The 21,084-nt window shown below is 37.2% G+C and overlaps 1 protein-coding gene across 4 annotated transcripts in view; it reads left to right on the forward strand.

Annotated features, from left to right (window-relative positions):
* FBXW7 (F-box and WD repeat domain containing 7) overlaps window positions 1-21,084 on the forward strand; it is a 179,532-nt gene that overhangs the window by 77,797 nt on the left and 80,651 nt on the right. For 3 of the 4 annotated variants that reach the window (XM_039550762.1, XM_019293403.2, XM_010411790.3), the window contains one exon: window positions 697-1,254. In XM_039550762.1, coding sequence (XP_039406696.1) covers window positions 766-1,254 — 489 coding nt within the window. In that variant the 5' untranslated portion in view covers window positions 697-765. Of the gene's footprint in view, window positions 1-696; window positions 1,255-13,580; window positions 13,871-21,084 lie in introns of those variants that run through there. The other variant, XM_010411791.3, reaches the window with a different exon arrangement.

The following is a 21,084-nucleotide window of genomic DNA, read 5'->3' on the forward strand; positions in this document are numbered from 1 at the left end:
AATTATTGTAGCTTCTTAGACTTTGGAGAACTTTACTGCTAACAGTGATTTTTTTTCCTGGTGAGGTATATGCCATTTCTGGGCCGTACAGGCTGCCTAGTGATGTCTGCTTTTGACCACTGGGCATCTCTCTGGCCAACTTAAGACTTGGCAGTGATAAAGCTGTATTCTTTAATGGGTGTTCTCTCCTTTATTAATCTAAAAGGAAATTAGAATAACAAGAAATGAAGCTTTCAATTATATCTGATAATATGCTTCTCTTAAGGCATAAGACCAGTAGCAGTTTGTGAATAATATACAAAGTCTGTAATCAAATGAGAGGGAAAATAAATGCTGTTTGAAATGATCCATGTCCAATTTTTTGCAAGTAGTATTGCATACTTGTATCTTCTGTTAGCATGAATGTTAATGGTTCTTGTGGATTCTCTAGGAGGGCAACTAGTTCTTCTGAATTTTGCAGAATCTGGTGCTTAAAGAGACCATGATCAGACAGTTTGACAGAACAAATAATGCTCTTGCTAGAAAGTTGCCTGCAGTTTATTTGGGTTTTTCTAGTTGTGTGTTGAGTAGAAATTATTCCTTGTTTCCTGGAAGTTTTTAGTTGCTAGGAATAATACAGTGAAATAGGGTCTTACTGCTTTATCTAATAAAAAAATATAACTTTTGTAATTTTCTGCTTTTTCTTTATCTCCTTAGAATGTGAAGGCATTTGCATCTTCAGATAGCCTAGCCAAGGTCCAAGAAGTAGCAAGCTGGCTTTTGGAAATGAATCAGGAACTGCTCTCTGTGGGCAGCAAGAGGCGGCGAACTGGTGGATCTCTTCGAGGTAATGCTTCCTCAAGCCAAGTAGATGAGGAGCAGATGAATCGGGTCGTAGAAGAGGAGGAGCAGCAGCAAAGACGACAACAAGAGGAGCAGCACATTGGGAGGAATGGGGAGATAGGAGGAGAAGAACCTGGATTTGATGGCAGGCATGAGTCTCAGCAGGAACAGTTAGAAGAAAATAATAATAGACTTATTACAGTGGATGAAGATTCTACTTGTAACCAAGAAGAAGATGATGATGAACATGCTGGTGATCAAGAGGAGGAGGTGGAAGAGGAGGAGGAAATGGACCAGGACAGTGATGATTTTGATCAGTCTGATGACAGCAGTAGAGAAGATGAACATGCTAACAGTAATAGTGTCACAAATTCCAATAGCCTCATGGACTTGCCCATTCACCAGTCATCACCATTCTACATGAAGACAAAGGTGAGAAGCTACATTTTTTTGTGCTCTTAATCCTCATTAACTTCGGATTTTGGAAATAAAATGGCATATTTAGCATAAACTAAAGTTTTACAATGAAGCAAAGATTTTATTTCCTAAAGAGTTTACGATGAAGAATTTATGCACTCCACAAAAACTATGCTATTTTAGCTGTTAATATTCAAAATATTTGCATGCATTTGATATGCAAATATACTACTGTATATTTTAAGGAATAGTGTTCTGATGACTACGGTCAAAATACCAAGATGTTTCTTTATAAATATTTTTACTTAAGACCTTCCTGGCATTATTTATGATATTTTCCTTCTCCAAGTGGGCAAGAAGGAAAGGTAAGCAATTGTACATGTGTTATGTTCTCAGACGAGATCTGAAAAGATCTTAGACAAGATCTGATTTCATCTCGGTTAAAACATTGTCATGAAAAAGTAGGGTGGAATATTATAGAAACATGAAGGTCTTCCTGCTGGCCTGCTGGGTTCCTTGACAAAATACTGGTTAAAGAAAGTGTGATAGCCAGTCATTCAGTTAGAAAATCGTTACATAATGTCTTATGTTATCCTGCTTGTGAGGACCTTGAACCCGTGTGCTGGTCATTGCTTCAGATTTGCAGTAAGAATATGGAAATTAATCTTCATCTTTATTTCTACTTATATCACCTAATGTTTTAGATTAAAGAAAGTTATTGGGTCATTGCCTGCAATGTGCATTCATACTTCACTGTATTTTCCGAATTCTTTGGGAAGGAGGAATTCTATTAACTCTTAGGAGCAGAAAAACAATGAAAGCAGTGTTATTGACTAGTAAGAAAGAGGAGCAGGCCTTCTTCTGGAAGAATGTTGTTCCTAAGCCTATATACTAATTTCTTTTTCTTACTTATTAATTGTTAATAGAACACCTAGCCTCCTCTCACCTTTCAAAAAACAAAACCTTTTAAATTTTACTTAAAAATGTAATTAAAACCTGATGTAAAACAAAACCACAAAAACCAGTCATTTAACATAAGTTAACAGGTTGAGTATGAACATAAATTTATAGAGATGGATAATCAGTCTTGAAGATGCACCTGAACAGGTATATAGGATGAACATTTGCTTTTGGAATCTGCAACGATGTTTTTGTTAGTAACAACAGTATGCAATTCACTCCCATGTTTAAAGTATCTCAGCTAAAATCTTTGCTTTTTGAAAAGTTGTAATTTTTCACATGAGTTTTTTATATAATTTTATATTTATAGTTCTAGTCTTCAAGGTACTGAAGTATGTTCTTTCTAATTTGGAGTGAAATACTGTCATATTTCATATAATTGAATTGGATTTTACAACTGAAATTCTTGGTTTTATTTCAATGCATTAGTTTTCCTGGATTAGTGTGACTTACTGAGTATCATATAATAACTTGCATCCAGTATGGACAATATTTAATGGAGGAAATTTTTATACTCAAAAATGTGTTTTTAAGTCTCTGAGTTGGAAACTTGTTGAAGTGCTTTGTAAGTAACTATACTCAAATTATGTACAGGCAGAGCGGAGCGTAATTTTCAGTGGTCAGTTCTGAAGTTTTTTTTTATTGACTTCAATAATGAATGTAGCTTTTTCTTTCTTTTCTTGAGATGTATTTGACATGAACTGAAACAAGCCATTTTAGCCTGAAGGAAGCTGTCTGAAATATCTTTGTACAGATGCAAAATTTCTGTGTGGTCTGATAGTTGCTCTGCATATTCAATGCAGGGCTGGCCATTTTTGTCTGTGCTCTGTCCTCAGGCTGTGCCTCTGCAAGAATTGTTGGGGACTCAGGTAGCAAACCATATCTGGGAATTTTTTCATAGTGCAGGTCTGTTTTATTAAGTTTCAACTGTGTACCTGAAGTATCAGCGCAGGTTAGAAAGCTGCTTGAGCTGGCACTGCTCAGCACAATGGCTACACATAAAAACTGACAACATGCAACATTAATGTTACCAATTCATTAATAAACCAACATTTAACCACAGGAGGACATTCTATGTTACAAAGTGTTGTGGAAATACATCTGTGTGAGCATGAGTGAATTACCAGAGCAAAAATAAGCATGACTAATTAATATGCTGCTTTTGATAAAAAAAGGAGTGTTAGCACATTTGTCAGCTGTATTTACAAGTAATTTCTGCTTCTACCTGTTGAAGATAGACTCATCCTAGGAACTTGAACCTGGTGAACTTATTTTTAGCTTTTCAGACGTGTTTCTCAGCATTAGTAGTCGAGTACAGTTCTCATAACTCTCACTGAATTACCTTGCTGTATGCTGTACTCTGTGAAACTTGCTTTGTGGCACCATTATAGGGAGTGATGGCTGAATGCCCTACTTCATGTTTGTGTGTCAGATGTAAACCTGTCTCCTCAAAGGCATGCATTCCTGATGCAACACAGTTTGCTCTGCTTCTACATATGGGCAGCACACTTTCACCACTATCAAATACCAAGAGATAATAGTGAGATTGGACAAAATACCAACTGCTACTTCTGCAGGTGCTGTTGTGCAACTCATCTTAGCTTTTTAATATCTCTGTTCTTTGTCCTTCTACTTTGTCTTCTTTTCCTCATAAACTAAATAAAGTTTCTCTTTAATTGGACTTTGTTTTTGCTTGTTGACCTGCAGACTTGTGTGTGGCTAAGGGAGGAAATATCGTATTTCCCACATAACACTACAGTGTTGGGTTTGCTCATGTCAACACTAAACTGCTTGGGTTTGCTGCCTGTCACCTTAGTAGCAGCAAGCTCGCTGTGTTCTACCTGATAAATTTCATCAGAAGCATAAATCCCATTGTATTTATATAAAAAGAATTTCTATAGATACTTACGTTTTATATAATGTTTATATAATACATACATAAATATATAAAAATACGTAAAATACTTGCCTCATACTACTGTTCTGTGCAAATAACTGATTTAATTGCTGCCATAATATTGTGAAAATGTTATGACTAATGGGCATGGGCACTTGAAATGAGAAGGACAGTGGTTCAGGAGAGACTTCGTTGCATTCACCAACACCACAAAGGAATCCAGAAAGATCTTTGTGGTTACCTTCGTGATCTCCTGCATAAAATATTAGGCTGCTCTGTATTGACTTCAGTGCAAGCTAAAGCTTATTTTTAGAAAAATGTCACTGTTTGCAAACAGGAAACTGTGCAGCAAGGCAAGTCCCTCAAGCCTAGTTTAATAGTTTGTTAGTTATCATCAGTGTTTAAACTTCTTCACCTTTACTCTGCTCTGCCTTCTTCCTGTCATCTGACTTTTTTTGACCATTACAATTTCGTTTTATTTTCATGTTGTATTGAAGAGCTGTTTAACAAATTTGGTTTTTTATCCGCATATGTTAAGAAATCAAGTTCTTCCCTGGAAGATCTCTTAAAAGTAAATAATAAGGCAAATATATCCATTGGGCATACTTTTCTATTTTTTGTTCTTGTTACGAACAAAACTTCCCTGAGCCCTTTGATATGGGAACATTTGTCCTGAATTGCAGATATCTTTGTATCTTGATCAACAATCTGAATGAGGGGATCAAGTGCACCCTCAGTCAGTTTGCAGGTGACATCAAGTTGGGTGGGAGTGTTGATCTGCTGGAGGGCAGGAAGGCTCCACAGAGGGGTCTGGACAGGCTGGATAGATGGGCCAAGGCCAATTGTGTGAGGTTCGACAAGGCCGAGTGCCGGATCCTGCTCTTGGCTCACATCTGCCACATTCAGTGCTACAGGCATAGGCAAAGTGGCTGGAAAGCTGCCCAGCAGAAAAGGACCTGGGAGTGCTGGTAAAGAGCAGCTGAACATAAGCCAGTGTGTGCCCAGGTGGCCAAGAAGGCCAATGGCATCCTGGTTTGTATCAGCACTAGAGTGGCCAGCAGCACCAGGGCAGTGATTGTCCCTCTGTACTCAGCACTGGTGAGGCCACACCTCAAGTGCTGTGTTCAGTTCTGGGCCGCTCACTACAAGACAGACATTGAGGGGCTGGAGCATGTCCAGAGAAGGGCAGTGAGGTTGGTGAAGGTTCTGGAGCACAAGTCCTGTGAGGAGCAGCTGAGAGAGCTGGAGTTGTTTAGCCTGGAGAAAAGGAGGCTCAGGATTGACCTTATCACTCTCTACAAATACCTGAAAGAAGGGCGTAGCCAGGTGAGGGTCAGCCTCTTCTCCCAGGTAACAAGTGATAGGACAAGAGAAATTGGCCTGAAGTTGCACCAGGTTTAGATTGGATATTAGGATACATTCCTTCAGGGAAAGGTTTGTCAAATGCCGGAACAGGCTCCCCAGGGAGGTGGTTGAGTTACTGTCCTTGGACGTATTAAAAGACATGTAGATGTAGCACTTAGGGACATGGTTTAGTGTTTGACTTGTAGTAGTGTTAGATTAATGGTTGGACTTAATGATCTCAGATCTTTTCCAACCTAAATGATTCTATGATATCAGAACTGCGATTAAAACTCAGTAGCAACTGTGCCAAGGACAGTTAAAATTTGCTTATGCAATGTATTTACCTATTTATATACCAAATAATTCCATGCATTGGGATTTCATGTTTGACTGATTTGCCTAATATGATGCAAGCCTTTTTCAGAGAGCTTTCTTTTCTATAAGGTTGGCCTGTGTCCTTTGTACCTAGAGAATTGATGCTCAGTTGTATTAAAGTGACCAGAGATTTCTCACATGTTAAATACTTTACTGTTTGTTAGTTTTTACTCCAGTTGATCTGTGTCTTATCAAATGTTGTCATATCTGTTTTAAAAATACTAAATAGCACAAGAGAGCTAAGTAAATATGTATAGTAGTCAGACAAAAACATGTTATTGATGCTGATTCTTCACTGATTGCATTGTATTTGTGGCATTTCCATTTCCAGTGCTCCATGATGATTTTGTATTAATTGAATTCTGCTGGGTAACAATTAACCACCACATAAGCAAACAAATGCACTTACATCCCATGTTTCTTAGCAACTGCACTTAAATCCTTTTATCCCTCTGTACATGTGGGATTCTGTTGCAATGCAAGGACAAGAATGTATTACTGGTAGTTGCTGCCACTGTGAAATAGCTCGTGTAAATTAACATTCTTGCTTACATGAGATTTAAATTGTTTGCCTACCTGTGCTTATACTCTTGAAATTGTAGTACTAGCAGATATATCATGCCAGCAATATTTTGTGTTTATCAAAAGTGGTGTTTATGGCAGAGGCGGTACTGGCATGATTTTGTGGAAGAAAATTTCATCAATCCTGTTAATCCTATTTTATGTCAGCCAGTGCATTATTTTCTCTTGTACTGACACCTGGGTTTCAGCATAGGGTTATCCAGGTTGTACTTTGTTTACTTTTACAAGTGTTTTTTCTGTAAATCATTAGGTTTATTTGATATTTCTGAAATATTTTGGTTGTTCTAATTCCTAAAAAATATTTTTGATCATAATACATATAATCTTTAACTTGTTCCAGTTTTTTTTGTCTTTGTTTGCATAACTGTTCCTGTAACTCCCAGTTTCATAGTTTTTAAATATTAATGACTTCAGTGTACTTACTTGTTTTGGTTTTAATTGACATTTTTGGCTCCCATTAAGATGAGTTGTGTTTCTTGAACTGCTGCAAGCCTTTCATATTGAGAGGAGCATTGGCTTCTGGGTTATCTTAGAAATTGTTTCTGAACTGTTACAGTAATTTACAGGTTCATTCATCTCTGGTTTGGGTTTGACGTGTTTTGTGGGGAAAAAAGTCATGATCACTTGTATGCAAGCTCCTACAAATCTAACTTTGTTCAATTAGGTGTTCTTAATCTAAAATTCAACATTACATGTTTTTAATATTAAATGTCTCTAATGTCCCACCTCAGTTAGGAAATAATCGCTTTAAAAAAACAATTAAACACATGAATTCATGAAAAGCATTAGCTCCATTATTTCCAGCAAATATTGTCACAGATTTCTATGGTTAGGGAAAATAGCTACTTGATATCTGACTAACAGGAGTGAAATGTAAGGACCTGAATTTTAAAATCCAAGTGAGCAGGTAGAGGAGGAAGATTGTTAGCTGGTGCGTAGCCATTTTTCTTGTTCGGTGTTTCAGAAGACACTTTTGTCTGCTCTGCTTGACTGGAGGGATTTCTGAAGGAGTGGTGGAGCCCATTTATGTGAGATGCTGTATCCTTCTGGACAACAGGCACTGTTCAACAAGAGTCTTTGCAACAACCCTCTATTACTTTAGCATTTATTTCTTTTTCTTCTATTGAGGCTGTCATAAAACTTAGCAAATTAGGTTATATGGATGTGAAACATTACTTCTGTGTTAACTGTTTGGATTGTGATGGTGACTTCTCATAACGGGTCAGGCATTCGTGCGTGCAGAACCGTCCAATTACTTCACTAATTAGTCTCCTCTTCAGATGCAGGTTTGCTTGTTGCAGGATTGTGAGTTGTGCTTGTTTTGTTGGTTACCAGAGCTTCCGAGGAAACAGAAAACAGATTAGCTAAAATGAAGATTAAAAATTCGTGTATAGTTGCATCTACAACCACAAAAAACACTTTTATACCCTTTCATCAGTTGTCATATTTTAGCTTTGCTTCATTACTAAAGGTAATAAGATGATTTTTTTAATGGATAGATTTAATACATAACATATATTACAGACAACAATGGTAAAGGCTGAGAAGCAGTTTAATTTTCATGTAAAACCAGTGTACTTTGACTGCAGCATTCTCTGCCATACTATGTACCATACTGTCCATTTGGCTGTAAGTCACAAGAGCGTGTGTGTAAGTAATGGTGCTGTTCAAGAGTGCCTTTTCTTTGTTGTTTATTGACATGGGAGAGTGGAGGGAGGGAAGACAAGAGATTAGCTGGATTGACTTTGGGTGGGCTGGAAGAGGCTGTACCACAGGAAAACTTGTCCCTTGGAGCTTAAATACCCATCTTTTCAGTTCTGAAACAAATCTAAAGCCGTGATCACATACAGAGCTTTCATTCTTAAGTAGTGCAGGCTGGGACAGAGTTTTTTGCTGCAAGGTGACTGGTCTAAGCTTGTATATAGAGCCACAGAGATGAGAAGGATTTATTTTTTCAGGGGGTTTTGGCTTTGTGTGGAAAGATAGCATTAATTTTTTAAACTGAGGAAGCCTCAGATTACGCTGGGTACTTTGTGCATATGTGAAGTGAAAAGGACTCCTGTGTGAAAGTCTGCACTTATTGTCAGAATTATTGATACACTAAAAGCAGGATAGGGGGATAAGGGGGAATCAAAGATGATTACAGAAATGCTGATCCTTGGAAGCGGATTTACTTTTTGTGTACAGGCAGTACATGCCATTAGGCAAAAGTTGAGGTGTGTGTAGGTGGAGGGTGGTTTGTAAGTGTGTGTTAATATTTTTCTCCTTCTCTGAGCAGCAGAGGGGGCTGCTATTGCTTTGCTGCAGCCCCATGCAGACTTGTGCGGATTTCCTTTGCAAAGGTTTTCCTTGCTCCTGCAGCTAAAAGCCTGAAGCATGTTTTTTAAGTGTAGGGAATAAATGTAACTGGAACAGAAGGACTCAGTATTTTTTATTTGTCAAGAAATATGTTTCCAGTATAGAAAATGATGTAGGAATATTTCCTTTAAAAGAACCAGTATTAAACTTATTTTCAGAGGGCTTGTGTGATGAGAATGCAACGTATAGTTCTCTGCTCTGAGTACACAGGAGAAAGAGAAAAAATTTCACACTACAAAAAGAGATTGTTATTTTTACCTGGTTTTTTGCAAGGATCACAAGCAAGGTATGTAGATTCTTCATGCCTTTCAGTTAATGCTTTAAAGGGTTTTTAACTAAGTAATTGCTTAAAGCTGTGTCAGAAAAGCTACACATAAAAATTGCTCCGATTGTTGAAAAAAGGCAACAAAAAAGCATTGACAATTTTTTTTTCTCTTATTCCTTCCTATGATTCTCCTTTCTAATTGAAACTTCTTTCTCATCACTCTTTAAAAGCTTAGGAACTGGCAAATTTTTCCTCCCTTGGTTATTCTGAACTACACCACTAAAGTGCAATTAGTCAAGTAAGTGAATAAATGGTCTTTACATTTATTTAGTCTTGTTCAACTTATTCATCAGTGACCTGGATGAAGGGAGAGAGTGCACCCTCAGCAGTTTGCTGGTGGTACAAAACTAGATTTGACAGATACACCGGCAGGCTGTGCTGCCATTCAGAAGGACCTGGGCAGGCCGGAGAGTTGGGTGGAGAGGAATCTGACAAAGTTCAACAAAAGGAAGTGCAGGTCCTGCCCCTGCGGAAGAATAACCCCAGGCACCAGTGCAGGTTGGGGGCTGACCTGCTGGAAAGCAGCTCTGCAGAGAAGGTCCTGGGGTCCCTGAACCAGCAGTGCTCTTGTGGCCAGGAAGGCTAATGGTGTCGCAGAGAGCATTAGGAAGAGCATTGCCAGCAGGGGAAGAGAGGTGATCCTGCCCCTTTACTCAGCCCTGGTGAGGCACATCTGGAGTGCTGTGTCCGGTTCTGGGCTCCTCAGTACAAGAGTACACGGAGCTCCTGGAATGAGTCCAGTGGAAGGCTAATGAAATGATGAAGACACTGGAGCATGTCTCTTATGAGGAAAGGCTGAGAGAGCTGAGCCTGTTCATCCTTGAGAAGAGATAATTGAAGAGGGGATCTTAACAAGGCATGCAAATACTTTAAGGGTAGGTATTCAGAGATTGGGGTCAGACTCTTCATTGGTGCCCAGGGACAGGATAAGGGGTGATGAGCACAAACTGAGACACAGGAAGTTCCATCTGAATATGAAGAAAAACTTTCCTTTGAGGGTGACAGCACTGGAACAGCCTGCTCAAAGAGCCTGTGGAGTCTCCTTCTATGGAAATACTCAAAACTTGCCTGGACATGATCCTGTGCAACCTGCTCCAGGTGAACCTGCTGTAGCAGAGAACTGGACTGGAGGATCTCCAAAGGTCCCTTCCAACGATTCTGTGATTCATAACTGCCAGTTGGAATTAGTTTTGCATTACCATGACAGTTTAGTTATTTTCAAGCAAGTTTTGTTGTTTTAAAATACATTTTCTTTTTACAATTCTGATACAGAGCCTTGTTTTTGTATTGGGCAGTAATAACTTTAGAAATATTCATACTTGGGAGATTAATATAAATCAACACTTCTAACCTTTGATTTCTTTCTCATTTATATACCCCACAGTTTAGTGCTAATCATTCCAAGCATGCAGGATCACTTGGCAAGGTTACACAACTGTCATTAGATGTAGTTTGTTAAATATTAAAGCATCCATGGAAGGAATGCAGATTCTTTGTTTCTCTGTAGATTGCAAGGTACTTCCCCAATTTTACTAACCTGCAGCATGCTTTACTACAAACACCAGTGTTTTGTTTGAAAAGTACTTCTTACTTGCTGTGCTTTTACTTGGCTATATTAATTTATTATTAACATAAATTAATTATAATTAATTATTATGATGATTTGTCAGCTGTGCTTCTGCATTTTCTAAATAGAATTGTTCCTACACTTTCACTTGTACATAAAACTGATGTGTTAAATAATTGCCGTTCTGCTAATTTTTCCTACTCTGTAAGTGGATCTTGAAGTTTTCCAATAGCTATGTGGCCTATGTGTGTAGTAATGTGGTTATTATTGATAGAGTTTGTGGCTTACCTAAGAACTTTGCTATCTAGTTCAGCTTTCTCATGCAAAGTTCTTGAAATACTTAGTCATTAAGTTTGACTGTAAAGTGTCACAGTCAAATTAAGGGAATTTATAATAAATTCTGTGTTTTTTTCTTTATGTAGGGTGTCTTACCACTTTTCAGTATGATTTTTACAAATATTACAACAATTAAAGGACAGTGCTAATATATAATTTGTGAAGTAATTCTGTATAGAGAGTACAATCAAGAATCTTAGTGCCTAGGAAGGAAGACAGGTAGTTTAAGAGAAAACATTGATTCTGACAGTTTAGGTCATAGTTTGTACTACAAAGTTCTACTTAATAAGTAGATTTTAATTGATTTTCTCTTTTCCCTTCTTTGCAGAAAGTTGCTTTTTTTTTTTTTTTAAACGTGGAAAGAGGTAGTGCTGATTTAGTTTCTCATTACAGAGATTGCTTACTAGACTGAAGTCCTAGCTGAGTAAGACACAAGCAATTTTCTACTTCTGTGCCAATAATTGAGGTCAGTCTTTAAACTCCAGTCAAGGGATTTACCTCAACTAGCCATGCTGGAAAATAAATGTACAGAGCTTTGGATCATGCCAGTCGTCTCTGTTGAGGCATCTGACAATATACAATTGCCCTTTCTTTGCAGTGAAGCCTACATCAGAGCATACACCTTCCATTTCCTGGTGGTTCTTACCAGACATGTCTCGTATGTTCTCCTAAACATATGTGTAATTCTTTTGTAGCTATGTTGGTTGGTTGTTCAGTTTCCTAAAGTAGGAAAGTTGCCAGCCACCTTGGGCAGGGGTGTGCAGAAACAGGGTAAAGTACTTGAATTGTCCCTTGGTTGCTTGGCTTATGCATTGCTCCCTAAAGGTAATTATTGGGGAGTTACTTATGTATGTTACTCAAACTTCCATATCAGTTTACTTTATGTAGAATAAATTAAGTTGATGCCTTCAGGATAACTACCAGAAGCAGTGTCTTGTTGTTGCAAATTTTTTTGTAGACTTAGAAGTCAGTGTCGGTTCAGCGCCCACGTGGTTTTTGGTCTGCATCTTTGTTGTCAAAATGAAAATGAGCTTTTTTTTTCAAAGAAAAGAAAGAAAAAAATGTGCAGTAGTACTATTTCAACTCACCGATTGTGTGACAACAACATTATGAAGTAGAAATCATGCAAACATGCTTCAGAATCCTTTCAGTATGCTTACTCTGTTGGGATACGTGACTTGTCTAACAAATACATTTGAGAGCTCTGCCCCTCTTAAATATGCCATTTGTTCCTTTTGTTGTTCTTGACTATGTGGCACATGCTATTGCCTGATGTGATCGTTAGCCCAAATATTTCCAGTCTGTAGTGATACAGCTGTATTTACTCAAGCATTTATCAGTGGATGCCGTTGCTCCGAGTGTCGGTATTAAGCTGCTTCTCCGTTTGAAGCTTAACTGAAGTTGGTATTACTAGTTATAAAACTTAATGCAAATGATGAATCAAAGTGTAGAGCAAGTAAAACTTTTGCTGGGGAGTTAGTTTTTGGTTTTGTTGACACCTCCTTTCCCAAACGGTTGTTAAATATTCTTGTAGCTATGAATTTGAAGTGTATGCTTAAAAAATACAAGTTATGAACAGTAAATTTCTTGCGTTTGCTGATGTTTGTGCTTATAAAATCATGAGATCTGAAATTAGCTTAGGGGGCTGGAGGAATAGAAACTGATCTGAAGACCAAAACTAAGTTTAACACCTGCTGCAGGACTAACATTTTTTTCCTGATAAGTTTCTCACTCAGAGCTATTTTGCAGATTACAGTATGTCCTTTATTTCTGTAGGAGAGTTTTCATTATCTGCAGAACATGTGGTTATTCAGCAAAATGTGCACACTGAAGGTATTTTCATACCTTTATAAATTCATGAGTATAAGGAGAAAAACTAGACAATGTCAATTTCTCTGCTAGTTTAATAATTTCTGAACAGGCAGAATGTTTAAAACCAAAATTTCCAAGCTGTCTCAGCTCATGTTTGAACAGACAGCATCTAATGTCCATCATCAAAGGATGATTTTTGACACATGAATTGTTCTTTGCGAGTACATGGTGTCTGATCTGTGCATGCAGCTGTGCTTGTGTAGTAATGATATAGTGCATTTTGTGTAGACTTATTGATGAGCTGTTATGTTTTGTTTATGTGAATGTTTTACAGTTTGGTTTATTGGTGAAATTTCTATTATAAAAATCCCTGTAAAACCTAGAACAGGTATTTCTAGAAAGGATTCTTTTTGTCACAGGCATCTTCTCCCTTTTTTTCCATAGTGTGGTTAATGAAGATGCTGTCTAAACTTCATGCAAAATTTTTGAGACTTCTGCCCATTCTCTTCTGGCCAAACAAGTTCAGGAATTCACCAAATCATTGTAAAATGTATTTTATGTTAACAAAACTTTATGTGCCTTGACTCTGTATGGTATAACTTTTGATGTAATATTACATATAGTTAAGTGTTACTGAGATTTTAAAGGAGAAAATCACGAGTTCTTGTGGATAGATAGGTATCTTGATAATAACCAGTAAAAAGCATTGCTGTTGGGCATCTTTTCTGTTCTTCTGTCTTATTTCTCCTTTCTACTCTTGCTAATTTTACATTTTGTTTCTTTAGTTTGTAACAAGAGGAATTGGAAAGAGGGAGAGGACCTGAGAAGGACACAATTACTAAAGAAGTGCAGAGATTTCTATCCCAAGTCAAGATGGTCCCAACTATTTCTTCATAAAACCTTGCTTCTTTTAATGCTTGTTCTTACTGAAAGGTGATGTTTTCTACCGACTTCACTACCAGACCACATATTGCATAGTATGAAAGGAGCAAATTGTGAATTTTAGTAGTACTCAGTGTAATTCAGTCTTGGAAGACAATGGCTATACTTTCCAGCTGTGTCATGACATATTACTCAGTTAATGCTAATAAAATTTTAATACATTTTTTCAATCCCTGGCGCCTCTGTGAAGTGGAAAATGTACTTATCGCCACCACAGATTGCCAGCAGGGATAAATTCCACCTTATTCATCATCAGAAGTCATTACTACTTTCAAGTAAAGTATTAGCAACATTTCCTGTAAGTGCAAATCACATTCTTACTCAGTCGATGTTTCAAAGTGGGCAGGAGACCCTTTGTTCTTCTCATTTAAATTATGGAGTGTCCCTTAAGGATGGCAGCTACCATGATCATTATTGATCCAAATATATTGAGTACTAAAAATAATTAAAAGACAACAAATAATAAACACACTTTTTGCCAATGTCTTAATTCCTTCAGTTGTGATCCCTTGGTCAGATTTTCTAAAACACACAGAAAATAAGTGACTTAATTAAAATGAATGCGTAAAAATAAAATAAAGAAAGAAGAAGCGACACAGCTAAATAGAAGAAATCAGACCAAAAATCATTCAATATGGATCACTTATTCGTGCCAAATGTAATAATGTTGTCCCTTGACTTCTAAGCTGGACTTCAACCAAAAGAAGGACACTTTCAGTTGGTACTCAGAGGCACTTACCCTTCTGCACAATTTTTGGCTTTGGTATAAACCACTAGTATTCCATGCCCTAGGGCAAGTGTGCTGCACACTGTGTGTTCAGGTATTCCCGTATATTTGTTTTGGAGGACAGGCTGTTGACAGACTCTGACTCTTCCCACACTGTGCCAGGCAGAATTTGGTGCTGGTGCACTGCATGTCTTTCTTGGCAGGGTTTAGTATCAGAATGCCCCTAAATGTAAAGCTGGATTTAGTTGACCATATACTAAATGTAAATTCTATTAAATATGTATGAGCATTTTAAATAATAAAAGTGATATTTGAACAAATCAGAGAAAAACCAGTGTTTGTTAAATAAAAACACACTGCCCTTTCCTCTGGAAAACAAAGAAAAAGGTGAAAAAAGGAAAAACAAAGGTCAGGTGGCAATCACTATACCAGTCAAGAATGCCAGCCCTTCCACATCCTACCTGCTTTTTTCTGTGCTCTAAGCATTCTTTACTTCACATATCTTGAGGTTTATAAATAGCCTCACACCCCTTTGCAGTATGCTTTTACCAGCTGAAAAGGATTATATAGCTTAATTTGGCACTATCAAATGAATGCCATTGTAACAATCAGTTGTTGCATTTGTTAGATTTATGTGTATTTATGTATTTTACAGTGCTGGTAAGAAAAATAGTCTCATATCAAAAGAAAACCTTGAAAACCATTTTGTTTCAAGCATACAAACTGTAATACTTTGCATTGTTTGGCCTTTTAACTTGGTAGTAGTCAATGTAGCTAATCTGAAGAGTGTTGTCACGGTTTTAATTTTTTTTTGATGCTGAATAAACACTGTCTGGACAGAATTCCGCTACGGAAGAAAAAAAATTGTTTAGGTGTGTAAGGTGGCAGAAATATTTTTAATACCTTTTTGATGTTTTGGGGCTTTTTCTTGTTTCCATTTAATATGTAGAAAGAAAGGTCTAAGTCCAAACCTCATTTTTGACAGTGCTTTTTGTACATTATTTAGAAACTGATAAACATGTTTTAAGTATTTTAGTACTGCCTTGTGTATTTTTGTGTGTGTAGGTATATAAGTAGAGAATTTCTTATTAAAAGTCTTGCATTTTACATGGAAGGGTGATATAGCGATAAGAAAAGCTGAATTTTGCAGTATGGAAAACTAATTTTTCAGTTTCCTATCTTCCCTTTTCATAACAGCAGCCTCCTTGCTGAAAACCACCTGCTTTCTCCTTCCCCCAGCTTATTCTCAGCTGGGAATTTGGCTTGCATTTTAATCCAGTGTTAAATATTGCATGACTTCTCTACCTGTTGTAGTTCTTAATTCTTGTCTCAGCTTTATTTAAAGGTGCAAAACCAGCATAAATAAGTGGTCAGCAAATAAATTCCTGCAGAGCAGCTGTAGAAATTCTTTTTAACAGCTGTTGCAACACTGGCTAAAGAGTTAAACTTGCTTGTCCAACAAGTCGTGTTATAGCCAATGAGAACTGGGCAGACATTTCTGGAATATTTGTAAAATGCAAGATGATGCAGCTGGATTTCTGTCGCATACCTGGAATGTTTTCTGAAATATTTAACGGCGAAATGAAGACACGTGCTTTAAAGATAGTTTAAAAAAAAGTGACAATGACAACAAGACCCCATAGTACAGTAAATACAGGAATAAAGTTAGGGGACTTGTAAAGTTAGGGGACTTGTACAGAAAAGCCAGATGATAGAGGCCTCTGGTTTCAAATGGTTACGTAAGGTAGGAATTCTCTTTTTTTAGATGCTCATGGTTAAGTATTTTTTTAATGTTATGATAGCATCATTAGTAGTGGTATTATCTAGTCTCGCCAATATGTACTTTACTAGCCAGTCTATGTTGCTTTCATAAACACTTCATGAGACCTTACAACCCATTATCTTGTGCAAATGCAGATGTGCTCTATTGTGGTAGTACTGTCATGACTGAGGGCAGATCGTATGCTTATAGCTGCATGTACCTGCAAGTTCCCCTCCCTTGCTTTTGAGATGGAATTCTGCACTTGTTGAGAAGCCTAGGAAGCTGTCATCACTGACATCTTTTTGGGACCCGCATTACATGCTAAGGGATCCATGGACAAAGAGAGGTGATCTAATAGCTCGTTTTGCCCAAAGGTGGCAGTTTTGACTGCTCCCCATTTCTAAACAGTCTCTTCGTGCATCTGGCCCCTTTGTGAGCTGTATATACAGTTGCTAATCTAGTGGATAAGTGACTTAGCAACAACAAAACTTGAGGATTTTCAGGTATCCTACTTACTGGAGTTCTTTCAGACCTCACAAGCCTGATAAATTTTACTGCCAGTTTATGGAAGAGCTGGAAAAACTGGCCAAAGCTAGAAGGGAGGAGTTTTCTTCTTTTTGCTGCTAGAGTCTCCATTGGACATTTTTGTTTCCTTTCAGCTGTAAAGACAATCAGCTGTGGGATTGAACAGATCTAGTAGAGCTCTTGTTTTGTTACAGAGTGACATTCAAACTCACTTGAATTGGTGGTTGCAATTAGAAACTAAAAGTAGTGAGCCCTTGCTATTGGTTAGTGTGACTTGCTGCTGGTATTAAATACACAAGTATTTAAATCCAGTAGGTCAAATCTGAGTCTCATTTTATTTCTCTGTGCACTCACATTCAAATGCCAGGATGCTTAAACATATATGAGCATGCATATAGGCATGAAAAATATGTAATAGGTGTGTTTATCTGATGATCTCCCTTTGCTGATATACTTGATATTTCATCTTTCCTGGCCTTGACAAGTGGACTTCAGAGAATGCTATCTTGCATAATGTGAAGTGTTTTGCCAGACAGCAGCTTTACCATCATTCTTATCTATATTTTTTCGGACATTTAGAATTTTTTTTCAATATAGGAGTGTTATACAAGTTGTACTGTCTTCCACCAGCAGTTACAAAAGGCGTAGCTCCTTCTTGCTCTTCCACGGAAAAACTGTAAGGTAGCTCTTTTGTATTAGATAGAATCCTTTTTCATCACAGTAGTTTTTAATGACCATGCCTTGATATGATTTCAGAGCCTGAATTATAACCAGGAAATATCATTTGAGTTAATCCAAGTTCAGAAAATCTGGATTATTCTTCACTGTGTTCTTAAGCTTTGTTGCCAAAGAAAACAAGGCTTGTGCAGTTGAAACTTTTATATGTCATTGTCTGTCATCCTTTCCAGACTGTATACATCTCTTGGCTCATTTTCACACCATTTGGCAAAGAGAGATTAAGATTACACAAGTTTGCAAGATGAATAGAGGGTAGGTGGGAAAGGGAGAGACTGCTGAGGAGGAGGTGTACAAGGTGACTATCACCTCTTTAGGCATCATTGAATCCTTGTGGAATTGGGTTTTGCTGTGATCATGTAGACAGGTTCAGTCAACATTTGTCCCTTCCTTTGCACCATAGAAGCCATTTATCAGTCAACACTCACAGTTACCCATAAGCCTGAAATAAAGCTTTGCTGTGGCTGGACTGTTCAGAGTGATGCTTCCATGTAGGTCTGCTGACACTATGGGACCACAGGCCTTGGAAAAACGGTAGTGTAACACAAGTGCAATTGAGATGGCATGATAATCTAACCTGGAGCCAGGCTTCGTTCTTTCTGTGGCTTGTGTTACAACAGGTTTACACTTGAGTTTTTTTCATGGACTATGGAAAAGGCCATCAGTTTGCATGTTCTGCTAGTAGTTTTGCCCCTTTTGCATACTATTCAAGTGTACACTTTTAAGGACATTTGGATCTCATAAGATCAAAATTATCCTTTCCATTGATTTCTTTTATACCTTCTTCAGAAGTCTGGGTTGTTATGTTTTCTTGTAAGTGCAGATTTTTGTATTGGGTAAACTTGGATACAACAGAAGCATTTTAGAGCAATGGGGTTTTATCTCTCCAGCACCACTAATACAGTTGCAGTTAACTCTTGTACAGCAGTGCCTTTTACCTATACAGCTTATTCATTTGCCTGTAGAAAGCAGGCTAATGTGCAATGTGCAATTTGAAAACTAGTTATATATTGGTATTAGAAATCCCTCACATAAACTTGGGACCGCAGTCACTGGATAAGTAGTTAATGGTGTAGTATAGGCTGCTGTGCTTTGCTGACAAAGTGGTTCTCAGTCCTTTTAGGCATGGTCAGGAACCAAAATGAATATAAAGTCAATAGTAACACTTGTGTATAATGTAAATTAAAGCACATTCTCAATGCTACGGTTATGCAGAGCTTACTACAGATGTTTTTTAGGAAATAAATTATCAAATATATTCAAAGGAGTATTATGTTACTATGATTAATTTGAGACGGTGACTTTTGAAATGTTGCAGTGCCCTGCTTTATCCATTTGAGGGCAGCTGTTCACCGATGTTAAGGACTGTGGAGAACCTGTGGGGTTTTGCTGTCTGCATTTTAGTTTTTCTATACTTGCAAATACTTCATTTAGGTCTTTCTAGTTCTTGTACTGTTCCATCACCATATTAAAATGTCATGATTTTGTTTGGGTTTTTTTCCAGTAATGTTAATATGCAAAACAACTCTAGAAGAAAACTCTGTAAAGTTTGCATGAACTGGTTTTTGGTGTTGGAATAATTTCTTAGATCCACGTCTTAAAACTATGGCCTTCCTGAGTTCAGTATACCGAGAGCTAGTTAATTTTGTAACATTTGCTTCCTGGTAAGCAGCTCCTAAAAAGCTGACTTTGAACTAACTCGGACTGGAAGGTGTAAAGATTATTGATGCTTTATACATGCTTTCATTTTACAGACACCTCTCTTCACTGGACTGGCCAAAAAGAAACAGGAGTCTTCTGGATTATTATGTTTACAGTTGAAAATCCATGACAGACTTAACTTGAGCTTAAAAATACTATATTTTCAGGCACTTTATGCCATCTCATTTCAAATGTGATCTTCTGATTAAAAGGACAGACAGGCATTTAAAAAGAGCACCACTGGAAATCAACCCAAATGTATTTAGAAACAGGATGTTACAAAAATGTATTACAAAGCACTAAAGCTCAGATTTTTGTAATTTCACATTTGTCATGTTATTACATGTTCTCACCCCATATAATGCAAAAATACACACTTTTAAAGATAAAAGCAACAGAGTGGCTGCTTCAACTTTACATTTGAAGCTTAAATTAGAATTATATTTATGATATGTATGTACTGTACAAATGCAAAAGTAAGTGATATCTGCTATATGCAATGTATTTCTGACACTTCTGAGATAGCCTTCACCATTTTTGTCTTCTCTCTTACTGCTTAAATTAGACTGTCTTTTATTTTCTGACTAGGGACTTTCACTTATTAGAAGTTTATAACTGTTCAGCATTAGCGTGTGACCTTTAAACATTACTGTAAGACAGTGATATCTACAGTCAGTAATGTGTAGCAAATACAAGACTAATAACTAGAGTGATGGTACGTGGAAGTAAAATTGGGACAGGATCTCATCTGCTAATGTGAGTCTTTTTCCTGGGAGACAATGATAAAAAAGCAGGGTAAAATAGACACAGGTAAGAACTAAAGGTTTTCTTTATTGCTGTGGTAAACTATGAAATTTAGCTTTGCAATTTCACACTGGACAAAAGAAAGGGCCTTATTTTGCCATGGCTTTATGTGCATAGAAAGGGGACTACTCTATTTGTGAACATGATCCTTTTTTTCAGCTAGAAGTGCGTCCCTGTGGAATAACTCTAGAATAGTTTGGAAGTTCCTGGCGAAAAAACAATGTACCACTGGGACTTTATCTCAAACCACAAAGAAGAAGGGCTGACAATACCGAGTTTTGTGTTTTCAGAGGTGTGAGAATAACGTGTGACTCGAAAGTTGAGTGGTGAGCAGTGCTTGGAGAATGCAATACTTGAGTCTTGTTTACTCCCCAGTTTTATGTAAATCTGTAAATGGGCCAAGTTATGTTCCTGTTTTGCACGTATGTTATGAGCTAATATTTTTTTAAAAAAGGAGGGGAGGAAGCCTCTAAAGTAGTAAGATGCTAGGTTCTTGTATCAACTAATAACAGCTGGTGATCTGCCACACTCTCAAATTCTTTGAAGCACCTGTGCAATGACTCTTAAAACTGAGTTTATTCCAGCAGTTTCTCTTAGTGCACACAGACAGTTCTGTATGCAATGAAATGAAATATTGAGTATTTATTAAAGGAGAAAGTAAGGCTTGCTTTGTACAGAATATTGTATCTGATCCTGATCTGATCTCTAATCATGTTTATATAATTACATTATGTATTATATATTACACTTTGGTAAACTTCACACTTTGTTGGAACAATCGAGATGGTGACCAGCTCATCAAAAATAGAAAACTGATCTGTTGCTTCTTTTTGAATGATACATCAGTAGGGTATGTGAGTTGATCTCTTTTGAGCTGTTGGTTCTGTTCTTCACTTTAGTGATTCAAAGTAGAAACAAAAGGCTGCTCTTTTCCCTCTTTGGATTAAAGTGAAATTTTCGTATTTGAATAAAACCAAGATTCTGAGACAATTATTCTGAAGCATTTTCAGTCAAATGAAAGCCTAGTATTTGTATAAAACATGAAATAATTCAGAATGAAGTTTTAATGTAATGCCATTACTGTTGTGTACAG

The sequence above is a fragment of the Corvus cornix genome, chromosome 4, assembly GCF_000738735.6.
Source record: "Corvus cornix cornix isolate S_Up_H32 chromosome 4, ASM73873v5, whole genome shotgun sequence".
NCBI classification, from domain to species: domain Eukaryota; kingdom Metazoa; phylum Chordata; class Aves; order Passeriformes; family Corvidae; genus Corvus; species Corvus cornix.